The following is an 18,551-nucleotide window of genomic DNA, read 5'->3' on the forward strand; positions in this document are numbered from 1 at the left end:
GTCTGAGCAGGCTGCTGCCAGGTCTCCCTGTGATGAATGCTGGGCTGCACTGCTGCTCTGGGGCTGTTTATTTGAGGCTGAGGCTTGGCTGGAAGAGGTAGGCCTCGTACTAGAGGCTGTGCTGGGCTCTTAGAACCCGAGACAGAACTCTCTCTGGGCAGCAGGCTCTGTCCTGACTCCCCTGGGCTCCACCGGCTGCTTGGTGGCCTGTATCTCTAGCTCCTGCACCATGGGGGGCGCTGCCCAGGCCTTCTGTCTCTGCTGCAGCTCCCTCTGCTGCCTCTCTCCGTCCTGCTCCACCACATGCTCAAACAGACAGAAGGACTGTGCAGATAATGAGCCAAGTACATAATCAACCCCTAATCACTTTTTGTGAACGTTAACGGGTAGAGTCTGCAAGATGACATCATAGACAAGGGGCCGATATTCCAAATAGTAAAATAAAATACATGTTATTGGTTGTGTATGCATATTTTGCAGATGTTATCGCAGGTGTAGCAAAATGCTAATGATCCTAGCTCCAACTGCAGTAATACCTAACAATACAAGAAAATCCCCAAAATTTAAAAGACATTAATTAAGAAATATTAGAACGAGCAATGTCAGTCCAGTATATAAATATGTATTTACATGATGGTGTGTATGGACAGTATATGACAAGAAAAGGTGTGTACAGCAGTATAGCCTTGACTAGAATAGTGTACTGTATATATACATATGACGTGGGTAAAACTGTGTTCAACGACAGTCTCTACGGTGCAGGGTTGAGTACCGGGTGGTAGTCAGCTAGTAACAGTGACTAAAGTTCAGGGCAGGGTACTGGGCATAGGCATGCTATTAGTAACCAACTCAGCTAAGACTACCGATATTTCCCATATGAGCTTAAATGCAAAGGGAAGTAACAATGATGGCAGTCTTGGCCGACTAGGTCACTGTTGATGTCTGTTGCAAGATGGGCTCCCGAGTGGAGCAGCAGTCTAAGGCACTGCATCTCAGTGCTAGAGGAGTCACACTACACAGACCCTGGTTCGACTCCAGGCTGTATCAATCACAACCGGCCTTGATTGGGAGTCCCATAGGGTGGCGCTCAATTGGCCCAGCGTCGTTAGGGTTTGGCTGGGGTAGGCCATCATTGTAAATAAGAATTTGCTCTTAACTTACTTAAATAAATACAAAAATCGAATTAAAAAATGACATCATAGACAAGGAGACGATATTCTAACTAGTAACCAACACAGCCAAGACTGACATATGAGCTTAAATGCAAGGGTCAGTGCCAATGATGGCAGTCTTGGCCGATTAGGTCACTGTTGATGTCTGTTGTTTGATGACAATCTTACTGAGTCTACCTTTAAAACTAAACAGGGGAACAGAATTATTGGGAGAAAACTGGCTAGCCTACATGGCTAACACAGAAACGTGTAAAATGTTTAGCTAGCTACTGTAGTTAACTACATTATGTTTAGGACCATCTTGTCGGCCACCCCTGGAGAGAAGCCCATACGGTCATTGGGGGTTGACAGCAGGCGACAAAAGTCTGTCTTGCGGTACAGAAAACCGAAGTAGACCTCAAGGAAATTATGGATGTTTCCAAAATGCTGCAAGATTCCAAGTAGAGCGTTGTCATACAACTATCATTTCCATAGACGACGTCATTGTAGATTTTAACTTTCAATGTAATATGTCACAAACTGTTATAGTTCAATAAAAGTATCTTTATCGCAAACGTTTAAAGTTGTTCGCTAACTAAGAATGTGTTACCTTTATTGTAATTTCTAGGTAGGAACTGAAAATTGTCCACAGGGAACATCATGCGCAAATCAAGGTTCCTATTTCAAAATGTTATCTAAATTATTTAATATAATACAATCATATATATCATTAACAAATATAATTTGTGTTTATATAAGTTTAACTATTGATAAAATGGTACAGTTAAAAATAATATGAGAACATTGGTGAGTATAAAGGTTTCCACTAATTACTACAGCCACAAAGTCCAAATTGGCTATATCGTAAACATTTATGAAAACAATTTTTATTATTAGTTTAGGTTTATGGTTAGGCATAAGGTTAGCAGTGTGGTTAAGGTTAGTTTTAAAATGACATTTTAAAAAGATAAATTGTAGAAATGGGATTTATGACTTTGTGTTTGTGTTTGTGGTAACTAGTGATGGCCGTGTATAATGGCCAATGGGTCATGGCCAGTGGCGAACCGTAATTACAGGCTGTATCACATAACCGGCCGTGATTGGGAGTCCCATAGGTCGGCACACAATTGGCCCAGCGTCGTCTGTGTTTGACCGGTGTAGGTCGTCATTGTAAATAATAGTTTGTTATTAACTGACTTGCCTAGTTAAATAAAGGTTAAATACAAAAATGTAAAATAAAACAATTCAGGGCAGAGCCCCACCTGTTTTCAGCCCCACAAATATTTTTTGAGGGGGCTTACCTGTTTTGCATGTCATTTTGGCATTAATACATATCACGTATCATTTTGCAAACAATGTAAAAAAATATATAATAATTGAGTTAATAAAGCGGCATAGAAACATGATCTATTTTTTGCGTTCTTAAGTAATGCAGCTCGAAAATGCAGGTGTTTCAGCCTTGCTCAGTGCTTTCTGTGGTGGTGGGGCAGCTTATGGAAAATATAGAGCGTAGGTGTTGGTAAAGTTCTCTAGTTGCTCCATGATTAGCTCAGTGTTCTGTCACTCGTGGGGACAGTACGTCACCGCCAAGTCTAAGGGTAGACCTCGAAAATTCAAGCCACTTAGGTGCTGCCATAGAGTTATATTAGAAGTGTCCATCCAAGAAGGCTCAAGGCCATTGGCCACATATAAAATGACGTCAAATCACGTTATATCTACAGTAGCTTTGATTGGTCTGATACTTTCAAAATCTTAGCTGGCAGTCGTCATCATGAATCAAGTCGACAATCTACTTTTAATCCTTGTCATATGAAGATAAATAATTAAGAGAAATTATAGATAAAATGTATCAGTGCTCATTGGCCATTGGACATAAACATTACACAGCAAGTTGCTAATTGCAAATTCAACAACGAGTGGTTTCAAAGGAATCAGTGACAGTGGCTAACTGCAAGCATTGCAAAGCAATCACTAGCCTGCTATTCAATGGAGTGGCTGTGTGGTCCCACATTTGGGATTAAGTGTCTCTGTTCCAAGTTAAAATGATAAACATTCAACATTGGCCATGCTGTCAATGAAGCATGATTTGTGCCGTGCGCAAAACAACTGTTAACTTGGAACTGCGAAAACTTGACTTCAGTGAGTTCAAGACAACTGGGAATTCCAGGAGAAAAAGAGCTCCGACTGGGAAATACGATTTGAACGGTCATCCAACTCGGAATTGTAAGTCGGGAACTCTGGCCTCTTTCTAGAGCTACGACCTGAAGCTCAATGACCTCATCATGATTCAACCTTGTTTTTTTCCCGAGTTTCCAGTTGTCTGGGATTTCACCTACTGTTCTGATTTGGTGGTGCACATGTAGCCTATAACCTGTTTTAGAGAAATGTAATAATCAAATTTTGTAATCGCCTTCATTGTCTGCTTATATGCCCCCATTATATATCCTATGGTTCTGATTTGGTGTACAGGGAGAACACTGTAAGAACGGACCATGTTCTGAATTCTGTCGCTGTACATTTCAAAAGTGCTGAACAAACGTCCTAGCTCGCTCATTGTTTTAATTGAAATTACGTATTGCATCTTATCCGCTTGTCGTCCCCTAATGCCATAGTTTGTACATATCAATTGCCATTAGAAACCACATTTGTTTAAGCAAGTAAGCCTTAACAGCTGTTTTTATTTTTTTAAGGCAGTAAATGAGGCTGAATGAACTGTTTCGCTGCCAGACAAGGCACCGTTTGTCACCGTTATAATGCAATTAATGCATTGTTTAGTTTTGTGTTGTGTCGTGGCTTTGCTGCCATGCATCCCTCTACTTTTTATTTTTTGCCCCACCAAGATTTACATGATGAAATCGCCACTGGTCATGGCTTGCTGGATTCCCACTTTTGTCAAAATTTGAAACGTTTAGCGCATTTTGGCTAACCCTTAACCTAACCTAATTATCCTAAACTGCTACGAAAAGTCAAATCTGACGTTAATTTGACAAAAGCTGTACCCCTTCTAGCCACGCCCAGGCCAATGGCGTTTCCCACAAACACTTTCGTTAGTCAAAATGGCTGCGTCTTTGAGCTGTCGAAGTGTGAATTTATCGGTGAGAAGCATGTTTACATTTAGTCCATAATTTGACAACATTATACTTTAAAGTATTGTTACATTCTAACTATGAACCGTTTTTGTTTAGATACGTGTGTGGGCTTGGAGAAAGTGTGTTTCTGGCTGGCTAGCCGATGTAGCTAACGTTAGCTGTCAATGTTACTTGTCTGTTGCTCAGTGTCTTTGCATTCATGTCTTTGCCTCACAGATCGCGCTTGCCAGAGTCGGTACTTCGATATGCGTCAACTCTGGAACACGAACACTTCATGTCACTGCAATATGCTGCAAGGTATCTTTTATTCGAAGACTAACGTTACACCATTTCCATCCTCCACATTGGACATTACCTAGTCACTCACGTGCTGCTGACAAGACTGCTTCCAACTAAACATTTGTACTTTTCTTTTGTCTTAGAATCGGGCAGCCCGTATCCGAGTGGGGAAAGGAGACCGACCACTGACCTATGAGCAAGCCCTCCACCCCCATCACATAGGCCACCGCAAGGGTTGGCTTTCCCAGCACACTGGTGAGTTTTTTTTTATCCTACACACTGAGTTATCATCTGACCTTATATGTAAAGACAACCCCAACCTTATTTGCGTATATGCTGTCCTAGGGGCTAGCCTTCAACTCATCAGTTAATTATGCAGCTACATAAACGTCATAATTGTTCAAGTATAACTAATGTTTCTGTCTCTTCTCCCTCCATCCTCTATTCTTCCCTCTTTATCTACTAGGCAACTTACAGGGAGAGGGAGGAGCATCCGATCGAACAGTAGAGGACGTGTTCGTGCGGCGTTTCATCTTCGGCACCTTCCATAACTGCCTAGCCAATGAGCTTGTGATAAAGCGGCGAGGGAACATGCTGGTGGTGTGTGCCCTGATGTTGCAGAAACTCCCTCCTCAGAAGTTCTACTTCCTTATTGGCTACACAGAGACGCTGCTCTCCCACTTCTACAAGTGTCCCGTCAAGATGGAGGTCCAGACCTTAGCGGACAAGGCTGTCTACAAGTACCTCTGAGGAGGAACAGGAACTGCTGACAGGAGACTGGTCATATAGGACTTTGTGGAAGGACTTAGACACAATAGTTACCATTGTTAAAGCTACATTCTGGGAACAGAAAAACAACAAAATGGCCACCCCACCACTTGTTTTGCTATATAGCTGAGGGATGAGATTAGGAAACTAACCTTTCTCAAATTCATAAATTCATAAATCACGTTCTAGATGCATGGACTGACTCATTGACAGTCCATGACATCCACATGATCATTTTAAACATATTGAGGGGTTTACTTCCTTGTTTGTAATCAGTGAATAAAACCTTATATTTTGGATTATAATAGAGTATGTTGGGATAGGCTCATGAGGCTATATATTCTTCAAGAGTCAATGGGTAACTTGTAAGTGTCAAGACTTGAAATGACCAGATTCCCAGACTAGCTTTACCCTGGGTGAAAAACCTTTGATTATAGAATATTTGAACGTGTCTATTGAAATCTGTTTTCACATGGAATGCCTTGCATTTATTTACTGTGTGTGTGTTAAACAACTGCCTCAGATGGCTGTTCACAGTAGGAAGGAATAGACGGGTTAGCTGACAACGTCACAAACAATGCACACAATTCAAATGGGGCAGAAGTCTGTTATTCTGGATGGGCAGATGGCTAGCAACAATGACAAGAAGCTGCCATATGGGGAATTGTAGGTGGCTATTTTATCTTGTTCTTTATACCATGTCTTGTTTTGACTGATGTCATGATGCTCAAATCTGCTAGTTAGCCAACCAACAACTGCAACAATGTATTTGAGAGAAATGCTCACTGTGCAAATGTACTTATGTTTTCAATAAACATTGGAGACGAAATATAGTTTACATGTCAACAATCTAAGCCAACCCAGTCCGTTTTGCCCCATAGTTTCGCACACATTGGTTTTGTTGCTCAACAACCAACCCGTCTATGGAGACAGACTGTACCAGACGGTGTTATCGTATGTATTCAGTCCGGTGAAACGTTCAGAACTTTACAGGTAAATGTAATGTATAGAAACGGACATGCTTCTCTATTGTACATAGCAGGCAATCATATAAGTCCTTTATATTCTCTATGGTGCAACACAATACATTTCTTTAAATACAAATTGAGTTAAAGGGCAGCTCCACCACTTTTCAACATTTCATTATCTCCAGCACAATACTAATGTCAGCATATGTGAAAATTTGCCAATTTCTAAGTGTTGTAGATAATAAATAAGTTATGTTCTACCCGATGACATCGAACACTATGAGATTCGCAGTCAATCAAGTTTGCAGACGACACTACAGTGGTAGGCTTGATTACCAACAACAACGAGACGGCCTACAGGGAGGAGGTGAGGGCCCTCGGAGTGTGGTGTCAGGAAAATAACCTCACACAACGTCAACAAAACCAAGGAGATGATCGTGGACTTCAGGAAACAGCAGAGGGAGAACCCCCCTATCCACATCGACGGGACAGTGGTGGAGAAGGTGTAAAGTTTTAAGTTCCTCGGCGTACACATCACAGACAAACTGAAATGGTCCACCCACACAGACAGCGTGGTGAAGGCGCAACAGCGCCTCTTCAACCTCAGGAGGCTGAAGAAATTTGGCTTGTCACCAAAAACAGATGCACAATCGAGAGCATCCTGTCGGGCTGTATCACCGCCTGATACGGCAACTGCTCCGCCCACAACCGTAAGGCTCTCCAGAGGGTAGTGAGGTTTGCACAACGCATCACCGAGGGCAAACTACCTGCCCTCCAGTACACCTACACCACATGATTTCACAGGAAGGCCAAAAAGGTCATCAAGGACAACAACCACCCGAGCTACTGCCTATTCACCCCGCTATCATCCAGGAAGCGACGTCAGTACAGGTGCATCAAAGCTGGGACCGAGAGACTGAAAAACAGCATCTATCTCAAGGCCATCAGACTGTTAAACAGCCATCACTTACATTGAGTGGCTGCTGCCAACATACTGACTCAAATCTCTAGCCACTAATAATTAAAAATGGGATGTAATAAATGTATCACTAGTCACTTTATATAATGTTTACATATCCTACATTACTCATCTCATATGTATATACTGTGCTCTATACCATCTACTGCATCTTGCCTATGCCGTTCGGCCATCGCTCATCCATATGTTAATATGTACATATTCTTATTCATTCCTTTTACACTTGTGTGTATAAGGTAGTTGTGAAATTGTTAGATTACTTGTTAGATATTACTGCACGGTCGGAACTAGAAGCACAAGCATTTCGCTACACTCGCATTAACATCTGCTAACCATGTGTATGTGACCAATAAAATTTGATTTGAGTTACATAGGGAGCAAGAAAATACCCTTCCTTGGGCTAGAAACTCGTTGCAAGTTTTGAAAATCAAATTATATTGGTCACCAAATACAAGAGGTGTAGACTTTACTGTGAAAAGCTTATTTGCGAGCCCTTTCCCAACAAAGCACAGTTAAAAAGTATGACAAAAAAATAAAGAGTAACAAAATAATGAGACTATATACAAGGAGTACCGGTACTGAGTCAAGGTGCAGGGGTGCGATGTAGTTGAGGTAATTATGTACATGTGCTGTAGGTAGGGGTAAACGTGACTAGGCAATCATGATATAATAAACAGATTAGCAGCAGCATACTGTATGTGTAGAGTGAAAGTGTGTGTGAGGATATGTAGTCGTATGTAGTGTGTTGGAGTGTCAGTGTAATATGTGAGAGTGTGTTGATAGAGTCCAGTGAGTGTGCACAGAGCCTGTGCTAGAGAATCAGTGCAAATAAAAAGGGGGTCAATGCAAATAAGGGAAACCATTTGATTAATTGTTCAGCAGTCTTATGGCTTGGGGGTAGAAGCTGTTCAGGAGCCTTTTGGTCCCAGACTTGGTGCTCTGGTACCGCTTGTTGTGCGGTAGCAGAGACAACAGTACATGACTTGGGTTGGAGTCTTTGACAAATTTTCGGGCCTTCCTCTGACACCGCTTGGTATAGAAGTCCTGGATGGCAGGGAGCTCGGCCCCAGTGATGTACTGGGCCATACGCACTCCCCTCTGTAGCGTCTTACGGTCGGATGCCAAGCAGTTGCCATACCAAACAGTGATGCTCTCAATGGTGCAGCTATAGAACTTTTTGAGGGCCCATGCCAAATCTTGTCAGCCTCCTGAGAGTAAAGAGGCGTTGTCGTGCCCTTTTCACAATTGTGTTGGTGTGTTTGGACCTTGATTTAAAAATATATATATATTTCACCTTTATTTAACCAGGTAGGCAAGTTGAGAACAAGTTCTCATTTACAATTGCAACCTGGCCAAGATAAAGCAAAGCAGTTCGACACATACAACACAGAGTTACACATGGAGTAAAACAAACATACAGTCAATAATACAGTAGAAAAATACGTCTATATACAATGTGAGCAAATGAGGTGAGATAAGGAAGGTAAAGGCAAAAAAAGGCCATGGTGGCGAGGTAAATACAATATAGCAAGTAAAACACTGGAAATGGTAGATTTGCAGTGGAAGAATGTGCAAAGTAGAAATATAAATAATGGGGTGCAAAGGAGCAAAATAAATAAATAAATAAATACAGTAGGGGAAGAGGTAGTTGTTTGGGCTAAATTATAGATGGGCTATGTACAGGTGCAGTAATCTGTGAGCTGCTCTGACAGCTGGTGCTTAAAGCTAGTGAGGGAGATAAGTGTTTCCAGTTTCAGATATTTTTGTAGTTCGTTCCAGTCATTGGCAGCAGAGAACTGGAAGGAGAGGCGTCCAAAGGAGGAATTGGCTTTGGGGGTGACCAGTGAAATATACCTGCTGGAGCGCGTGCTACAGGTGGGTCCTGCTATGGTGACCAGCGAGCTGAGATAAGGGGGGACTTTACCGAGCAGGGTCTTGTAGATGACCTGAAGCCAGTGGGTTTGACGACGAGTATGAAGCGAGGGCCAGCCAACGAGAGCGTACAGGTCGCGGTGGTGGGTAGTATATGGGGCTTTGGTGACAAAACGGATGGCACTGTGATAGACTGCATCCAATTTCTTGAGTAGGGTATTGGAGGCTATTTTGTAAATGACATCGCCGAAGTCGAGGATCGGTAGGATGGTCAGTTTTACTATGTTTGGCAGCATGAGTGAAGGATGTTTGTTGCGAAATAGGAAGCCAATTCTAGATTTAACTTTGGATTGGAGATGTTTGATGTGAGTCTGGAAGGAGAGTTTACAGTCTAACCAGACACCTAGGTATTTGTAGTTGTCCACATATTCTAAGTCAGAACCGTCCAGAGTAGTGATGCTGGACGGGCGGGCAGGTGCAGGCAGCGATCGGTTGAAGAACATGCATTTAGTTTTACTTGTATTTAAGAGCAGTTGATAGGTCTTTGGTGGTGTGGACACCGAGGAACTTGAAGCTCTTGGTCCACTTGACTACGTTGAGTTGGTGCTGGAGGGAAAAGCAGCCGTTTTACGGGCTCCTGACCAATTGTGCTATTTTGTGTGTTTTTGTGCACTGATCTCAACTTTTCTTGTACATAATGTTTCCGCCACCATTTCCTATGACTGAAGAGAGCTTCTGGACATCAGAACAGCGATCACTAACCTCGATTTGAATGAGGATTTCTACGTCAATGAGTTGGAGGCGAATGGCATACTGATCATCCCGGACCAGGCCCAAATCCCCAACACTTGAAGAAGGAAGAGGCAGCTTATATAGAGACCAGCGTGCAGGATATCTGATGAGACTACGTCGGCGAGTGGATAAACTGCCTGTACCCTTTGTTCTATTGGCAAACGTGCAATCACTGGAGAATAAACTGGACAAGCTCCGTTCGAGACTATCCTATCAAATGTGATATGAAGAACTGTAATATCCTGTTTCTCCGTGTCGTGGCTGAACAAGGACATGGAAAATATAAATCTAGCTGGTTTTTCTATACATCGGCAGGACAGAACGGCAGCATCGGGTAAACTCAGGGGGGGGTGGTGTGCGTCTCTTTGTAACAACAGCTGGCACGCAATCTCTAATATAAAGGAAGCCTTAAGGTTCTGCTCGCCTGAATTAGAATACCTAATGATAAACTGTAGACCATACTATTTACCAAGAAAGTTTTCTATATTTTTCTTAGATGTCTACTTATCACCACAAACCGATGCTGGCACTTAGATCGCACTCAACGAGCTGTATAGGGCGATAGGCAAATAAGAAAATGCTCACCCAAAGGACGCGATCCTGGTAGCCGGTTATTTTAATGCCGGAAAACTGAAATCCGTATGACCTCATTTCTACCAGCATGTCACCTGTGCAACTAGAGGGATAAAAACTCTATCACCTTTACTCCACACACAGATACGCATACAAAACTCTCTCACCCTACATTTGGCAAATCTTACCATAACTCTATACTCCTAATTCCTGTTTACAAGCAAAAACTCAAACAGGAATTACCAGTGATGCGCTCAATACGGGAGTGGTCCAATGAAGCGGCTGCTAAACTACAGGTCTGTTTCGCTAGCACAGACTGGAATAAGTTGCGGGATTCATCCGATGGCATTGAGAAGTGGCACCACATCAGCCACCGGCTTAATTAAAAAGTGCATCGACGACGTTGTCCCCACTGTGACCATACGTACATATGCCAAACAGAAGCCATGGATTACAGGCAACTTCGGCACTGAGCTAAAGGCTAGAGCTGCCGCTTTCAAGGAGCGGGACACTAATCCGGACGCTTAAGAAATCCCGCTACATCCTCTGACGAACCATCAAACAGGCAAAGTGTTAATACAGGACTAAGATGGAATCCTTCTACAGCGGATCTAACGCTCATCAGATGGAGCAGGGCTTGCAAACTATCACGGATTACAAATGAAAACCCAGCCTCTAGCTGCCCAGTGGTGCGAGACTACCAGGAGAGCTAAATGCCTTCTATGCTCGCTTCAAGGCTAGAAACACTGAACTATGCATGAGAGCACCAGCTGTTCCAGACGACGCCAAGGTAACCTGTCTAAATGACTATCGCCCTGTACCACTCACATCTGTAGCCATGAAATGCTTTGAAAGGCTGGTCATGGCTCACGTCAACACCATCATCCCAGACACCCTGGACCCACTCCAATTCGCATACCGCCCCAACAGATCCACAGATGATGCAATCTCCATTGCACTCCACACTGCCCTTTCCGACCTGGACAGAGAGAATGCTGTTCCTTGACTACAACTCAGAGTTCAACACCATGGTCCCCTCCAAGCTCATCACACCCTGGGACTGAACACCTTCCTCTGCAACTGGATCCTGGACTTCCTGACGGGCCACCCCCAGGTGGTGAGGGTAGGCAACAACACATCCACCGCGCTGAACCTCAACACCGGGCCCCTCGGGGGTGCGTTCTTAGTCCACTCCTGTACTCCCTGTTCTCTCACGACTGTGTGGCCGCACACAACTCCAACACCATCATTAAGTTTGCCAACAACATGACAGTGGAAGGCCTGATCATTGTTTTTTAAACTTTTAATCCTACCCTGTGATGTCACAAAGAAGCATTTCTTTAGGACCTTTTCTTTTTAACCACAGACCATATTAACATGCTGTTTTCACATATGTAGACACTGGTTTGGGTCAGATTTGAATCCATGCAGACACTGGTAGGCATGTGTGCTCTGGGTGATGGAACGGACCGCCAGACCACCCCAGGCAACAATACATTTGTTTCTGAATGTTCTGTAACATTATGTCTCATGAACGGCTGCCAAACTAAGCCTGATTCAGATGACCATCCTACCCATGCTAGATTACAGAGACGTAATTAATAGCGGCGGGTAAGGGTGCTCTCGAGCGGCAAATGTTCTTTACCATTCGGCCATCAGATTTGCCACTAATGCTCCTTATAGGACACATCACTGCACTCTATACTCCTCTGTAAACTGGTCATCTCTGTATACCCGTCGCAAGACCCACTGGTTGATGCTTATTTATAAAACCCTCTTAGGCCTCACTCCCCCCTATCTGAGATATCTACTATAGCCCTCATCCTCCACATACAACACCCATTCTGCCAGTCACATTCTGTTAAAGGTCCCGAAAGTACACACATCCCTGGGTAGCTCCTATTTTCAGATCGCTGCAGCTAGCGACTGGGACGAGCTGCAACAAACACTCAAACTGGACAGTTTTATCTCAATCTCTTCATTCAAAGATTCAATCATGGACACTCTTACTGACAGTTGTGGCTGCTTTGTGTGATGTTTTGTTCTCTCTACCTTCTTGCCCTTTGTGCTGTTGTCTTGTGCCCAATAAGGTTTGTACCCTGTTTTGTGCTGCTACCACATTGTGCTGCTGCCATGTTGTGTTACTACCATGTTGTTGTCATGTTGTGTTGCTACCACGCTGTGTCGTCATGTGTTGCTGCCTTGCTACGTCGTTGTCTTAGGTCTCTCTTTATGTAGTGTTGTGTTGTCTCTCGTTGTGATGTGTGTTTTCTATATATATATATTTTAATCCCAGCCTCCTGACTTGCCTAGTTAAATAAAGGTTAAATCAAATCAAATAAATAAAAACAGGCCACATTGGGTTTTGCCACCTCAGTTACATCTCCTCTTGGAACTGGATTCCCTTCCAGTCATGTTGTCCAATATAACAGTACCACTTAATTTTGCTCTACAGACTATCATTAACATTTCAACTAACTATCTACTAATCCTAGTCCTTAACCTTAATCCCTATCCTAACCCTAAACTTCACCCTTACCCTAAACCCAGCCCTAACTCTAACATTCACCCTTAATCTAAACCTTAGATCGGGCTTCACCGAAATCCGTCATCCTCACTCGGCTCATGAATGAACAGAGAGGATTTTCAACATACAGATAGTTTCCTCCGGCTAAGGCTTCAATGTAATCCTTCACCTCAGCAACTGGGATTGTATTGCAGTACACCACACCCAGCAGACCACCATGCAGCGCATGCACCCCAAAAAGGAGACACACAGTCATCAGATTCACTTCAGTTCTTTACCAAATTGGTGGGATCACACACAGATACAAGTGATGACTGTACTTATGTTAACTGTACATGTGAGGTTGGTGCAACTATATCAAATTCATCATCTGTTCACTCATTATCTCTCTGATTTGGTCCTGCGGTATATACACTGCTCAAAAAAATAAAGGGAACACTTAAACAACACAATGTAACTCCAAGTCAAATCACACTTCTGTGAAATCAAACTGTCCACTTAGGAAGCAACACTGATTGACAATAAATTTCACATGCTGTTGTGCAAATGGAATAGACAAAAGGTGGAAATTATAGGCAATTAGTAAGACACCCCCAAAAAAGGAGTGATTCTGCAGGTGGTGACCACAGACCACTTCTCAGTTCCTATGCTTCCTGGCTGATGTTTTGGTCACTTTTGAATGCTGGCGGTGCTCTCACTCTAGTGGTAGCATGAGACGGAGTCTACAACCCACACAAGTGGCTCAGGTAGTGCAGTTCATCCAGGATGGCACATCAATGCGAGCTGTGGCAAAAAGGTTTGCTGTGTCTGTCAGCGTAGTGTCCAGAGCTTGGAGGCGCTACCAGGAGACAGGCCAGTACATCAGGAGACGTGGAGGAGGCCGTAGGAGGGCAACAACCCAGCAGCAGGACCGCTACCTCCGCCTTTGTGCAAGGAGGTGCACTGCCAGCTCCCTGCAAAATGACCTCCAGCAGGCCACAAATGTGCATGTGTCTGCTCAAACGGTCAGAAACAGACTCCATGAGGGTGGTATGAGGGCCCGACGTCCACAGGTGGGGGTTGTGCTTACAGCCCAACACCGTGCAGGACGTTTGGCATTTGCCAGAGAACACCAAGATTGGCAAATTCGCCACTGGCGCCCTGTGCTCTTCACAGATGAAAGCAGGTTCACACTGAGCACATGAGCACATGTGACAGACGTGACAGAGTCTGGAGACGCCGTGGAGAACGTTCTGCTGCCTTCAACATCCTCCAGCATGACCGGTTTGGCGATGGGTCAGTCATGGTGTGGGGTGGCATTTCTTTGTGGGGCCGCACAGCCCTCCATGTGCTCGCCAGAGGTAGCCTGACTGCCATTAGGTACCGAGATGAGATCCTCAGACCCCTTGTGAGACCATATGCTGACACATGCACATTTGTGGCCTGCTGGAGGTCATTTTGCAGGGCGATGGCAGTGCACCTCCTTGCACAAAGGCGGAGGTAGCGGTCCTGCTGCTGGGTTGTTGCCCTCCTACGGCCTCCTCCACGTCTCCTGATGTACTGGCCTGTCTCCTGGTAGCGCCTCCATGCTCTGGACACTACGCTGACAGACACAGCAAACCTTTTTGCCACAGCTCGCATTGATGTGCCATCCTGGATGAACTGCACTACCTGAGCCACTTGTGTGGGTTGTAGACTCCGTCTCATGCTACCACTAGAGTGAGAGCACCGCCAGCATTCAAAAGTGACCAAAACATCAGCCAGGAAGCATAGGAACTGAGAAGTGGTCTGTGGTCACCACCTGCAGAATCACTCCTTTTTTGGGGGTGTCTTGCTAATTGCCTATAATTTCCACCTTTTGTCTATTCCATTTGCACAACAGCATGTGAAATTTATTGTCAATCAGTGTTGCTTCCTAAGTGGACAGTTTGATTTCACAGAAGTGTGATTGACTTGGAGTTACATTGTGTTGTTTAAGTGTTCCCTTTATTTTTTTGAGCAGTGTACTTACACGCACTATGCAGGCCTGCTAATTGTTAGTAGAATTTCTAAGAAAATACCGGGAGGCAGAGCTATCTCCTATTGAGCTTAATTTGTGTAAGAGACATAGACTGTCTCAACCTTTAAGTCTTTACTGAAGACTCAACTCTTCAGTAGGCCCTATGATTGAGTGTAATCTGGCCCAGGAGTGCGAACTACCCTTGTTGTCTTTGCCATGCCATTCCCCTCTCTCCACTGGGATTCTCTGCCTCTGACCCTATAATAGGGGTTGAGTCACTGGCTTGCTAGTGTTCTCCCATGCCGTCCCTAGGAGGGGTGCATCATGTCTTGCCAGGCTTTTTCTGCTATACTTGACTTGAGTGAGTTGAGGCACTGACGTTATTTTCCAGTCTGGTCGTGCACCCCCTCAGGCTCGTGTGGTGGGGGAGATCTTCGTGGGCTATACTCCGTCCCCAGTATCTATGCTGCAATAGTATGTGTGCCGGGGGGCTGGTGTCAGTCTGTCCTATCTGGTGTATTTCTCCTGTCTTATCTGGTGTCCTGTGTGATCTTAAGTATGCTCCCTCTAATTCTCCCATCTCTCTCTCTCTCTCAATCTCTCTCTCCCCTGCCAGAGGACCTGAGCCCTAGGATCATGCCTCAGGACTACCTGGCCTGACGACTCCTGGCTGTCACCATCCCACCTGGTCGTGCCGCTGCTCCAGTTTCTGCTGTTCGGCCTGCGACTATGGAACCCTGACCTGTTCGCCGGATGTGCTACCTTGTCCCGGACCTGCAGTTTTCGACTCCCTTGCTCTACCGCACCTGCTGTCTCTAACTCTGAATGCTCGGCTTTGAAAAGTCAACTGACATTTACTCCTGAGGTGCTGACCTGTTGCACCCTCTACAACCACTGTGATTATTATTATTATTTGACCCTGCTGGTCATCTATGAACGCACATCTATGAACGACCCTGCTGGCGCACTGTTGCCCATGAAAGGAGGTTAGGCTAGCTAGTGAGCAAGCATTTATGCCAGGTAGCCTAGGACAACAAAAAACTAAAAAAGTGTACTGTATGAGTCATTAAAGAGAGGATGGCATTGGCGTTTCTCTACAAGTAGGGTGAGTCAACATGTTTTGCCTACTTGCACCCACACACAGAAATCAGTACCATGGCCAGCCACATCATAGTTAGCTTACGCTGATTGGACGAAATTGTTTTTGGTCTCTTAGTTGTCACTTTATCCAATCACCTATGCTTAGTCTAATAATGTTCCCGTTTTCTTTGCAACTTGCGGTAACTCTCCGTTCCATAGCAGTAGTTGTTCAGTAATCTGAACATGTTGGAAACCTTAACTTACTTGACTATGCTGTAGGTTCATGTAACTGTTACATGCAATATGCTTTGTGGACGTCACCGGACAGACGAAGCTACCGCTTCTTACTCTCCTTTAGAGCTCACTTGTGTTCATCCAGTTTCACATGGTGCACAACCAGGTCAGAACCTTCACTCAATCACCATCACAGGTGGTGTCCCTCCTCAGTCCAGATACTATAGATGGGAAGTGAAGGATCTCCTCGGCAGTCCTACTCTGTTAATGTTCTCCCCAGAATAACAGGCTTGGTCCCTGTGGTGTCTCCAGCAGCAGCAACTACTCTACTCCTCTATCATAGTAGTTATTAACTGCCCGAACTGTCACTACTGCCAGAGGCACTGCAGGATACAGCACGTAGAACAACAAATCCTGGTAGGATTGATGTGATGAGAGAGGGAGGGAAGAAACATTAACAAGGAAGGGAGGGGGGAGAGGGAAGGAGAAGGCTGTTTGCTGTGAAGCTGGAGCTACGTTCACCCCACACCCCCTGAGACATACAGGTACATGCATGCACACACACAGCACACAAACACACCAGATGCATGCACTCACGCAAGCCAGCAATAATTTATCTTTTCAAAATTATATATTTTGGGGGGGAAATATTGAAATTTGTATTGGTCAAGTTGATCATTCTTGTTTTTACAGATATAAATTGACTTTGGAGTTTTATTTCAGAACGTGCCATAAGCTCACTTCACAGCTAGCTGATGGAGCCATCCAATCGCTACCTTTGGTGTGGTAAAATCAATGGACATGTTGTCAAGGAGGGGGGTCACGTGTGTTTGTGAAGCAGAGGATCACTGGTTCGGGGCAGTCGGACACTGGAGGAAGGTAAGCTGTTAGCAGCACACTGACCCACGTTAGTGGTACTGTGACCCGGATTGGCAGTTGGGCTTATCTCAACGGCTGGGGTAGCTTAGAAGGGGTGAGTGTAACCGAGTTAAAAGGGACAGTTGACCCAACTTACACAATTACATTGGTTTCCTTACCCTGTAAGCAGTCTATGGACAAGGTATGACAGCAATCCGTGCTTTGGTTGACTAACATTTTAGATGATTTGAACATGTGCAAAAAATGCTAATATCAGTCCCGTGACTTGAATGGGATTTGCACCACAAATGCTACAGGAGCCATCCAATCAGTTCGCACATTGTCAAGGAGGACGGTCACTTGAGTTGCGAAGCAGAGGATCACTGGTTCGAGCCCAGTATGGGGAAGGTTGGACAGTGTGGGAAGCAAAGGTGTTAGCAGCACACTGTCCCCGTTACATATACTGTACATCAAGAAATTCAAGAAAACAAAATAAATCAAGAAATGTAGCTAATCAAGAAAGTTCAGAAGTCTGATAGATGGGTCAAGTTCAAATCACTTTGGATGGTGAGTGGAGTAGAGAAAACATTGACTTTTACAGACAATATAACTTCAGATTTCTATACTGTTTTGACTGTTATTCTACTATACATGGACATGTGAGAACTTCCAGAATGACTGTTGGTGTACTGTGTGGCAATGTAAAAACTGGAATTAGAATTTCAGTTTACTTCCTGGATTTCCTGAATTAAAATGCAATCGACCCCAATGCTGATGGCTAGGCATGGTTCCGAAATCTCATCAATATACTAACTACATCACTTTACTGCACCCTAGTTGTGTATGTTCCCAATCTAGACAAGAGAGATGACAGTGGTGAAGGAGATGTTGTGGAATATATTGCCTCGGCTGACCAGCTTCGGGGCAAATCCATATATATTCAGTCAATCCAGACAAACTGATATTCCAATTTAAAAGTCTCTGCAGGTATGCCTTACTACTTGATGTAAGCATGTATAATAAATACGATATGCTGGTAATAAATGAGTTAGGGTAAGATTTCATACTTATGTTAAACAATCACGGAGACATAAAATTACCACTTTTATATACAGGTCTCCTTTATTTCAGTAAAAAAGGTTTTGTTTACAGTCTTGTACTAGAGCAGAATGTTGCACTATAGGTGGGGCAGGGTCTCCCGATACAAGATAGAATTGGCCATTTGCCTTTATAAAAAGAACAAAATAAACTAAAAACCCCAAAGCAAAATAAATACTGCAGAATGGTTGGGGTCATTTCCATTCCATTGTATAGCAGGGTCTGAGTCAATTCCATTTCTAGTCAGTCAATAAACTGAAATTCTAATTCCAATTCTCCTCAATGCTTTTCTATGGGGAAACATT

The 18,551-nt window shown here is 44.1% G+C and overlaps 1 protein-coding gene across 1 annotated transcript; it reads left to right on the top strand.

Moving 5' to 3' along the window:
- The first annotated feature begins 4,159 nt into the window (after positions 1–4,159).
- On the top strand, positions 4,160–6,116 carry LOC120021240 (28S ribosomal protein S24, mitochondrial-like). Its single transcript, XM_038964912.1, has 4 exons — positions 4,160–4,246; positions 4,457–4,537; positions 4,663–4,774; positions 4,986–6,116. Exons 1-4 carry the CDS (start codon positions 4,208–4,210, stop codon positions 5,267–5,269), a joined length of 516 nt encoding a protein of 171 aa, XP_038820840.1. The 5' UTR covers positions 4,160–4,207; the 3' UTR covers positions 5,270–6,116.
- The last annotated feature ends 12,435 nt before the right edge of the window (positions 6,117–18,551 follow it).

The sequence above is a fragment of the Salvelinus namaycush genome, chromosome 26 (genome assembly GCF_016432855.1).
Source record: "Salvelinus namaycush isolate Seneca chromosome 26, SaNama_1.0, whole genome shotgun sequence".
Lineage (NCBI taxonomy): Eukaryota > Metazoa > Chordata > Actinopteri > Salmoniformes > Salmonidae > Salvelinus > Salvelinus namaycush.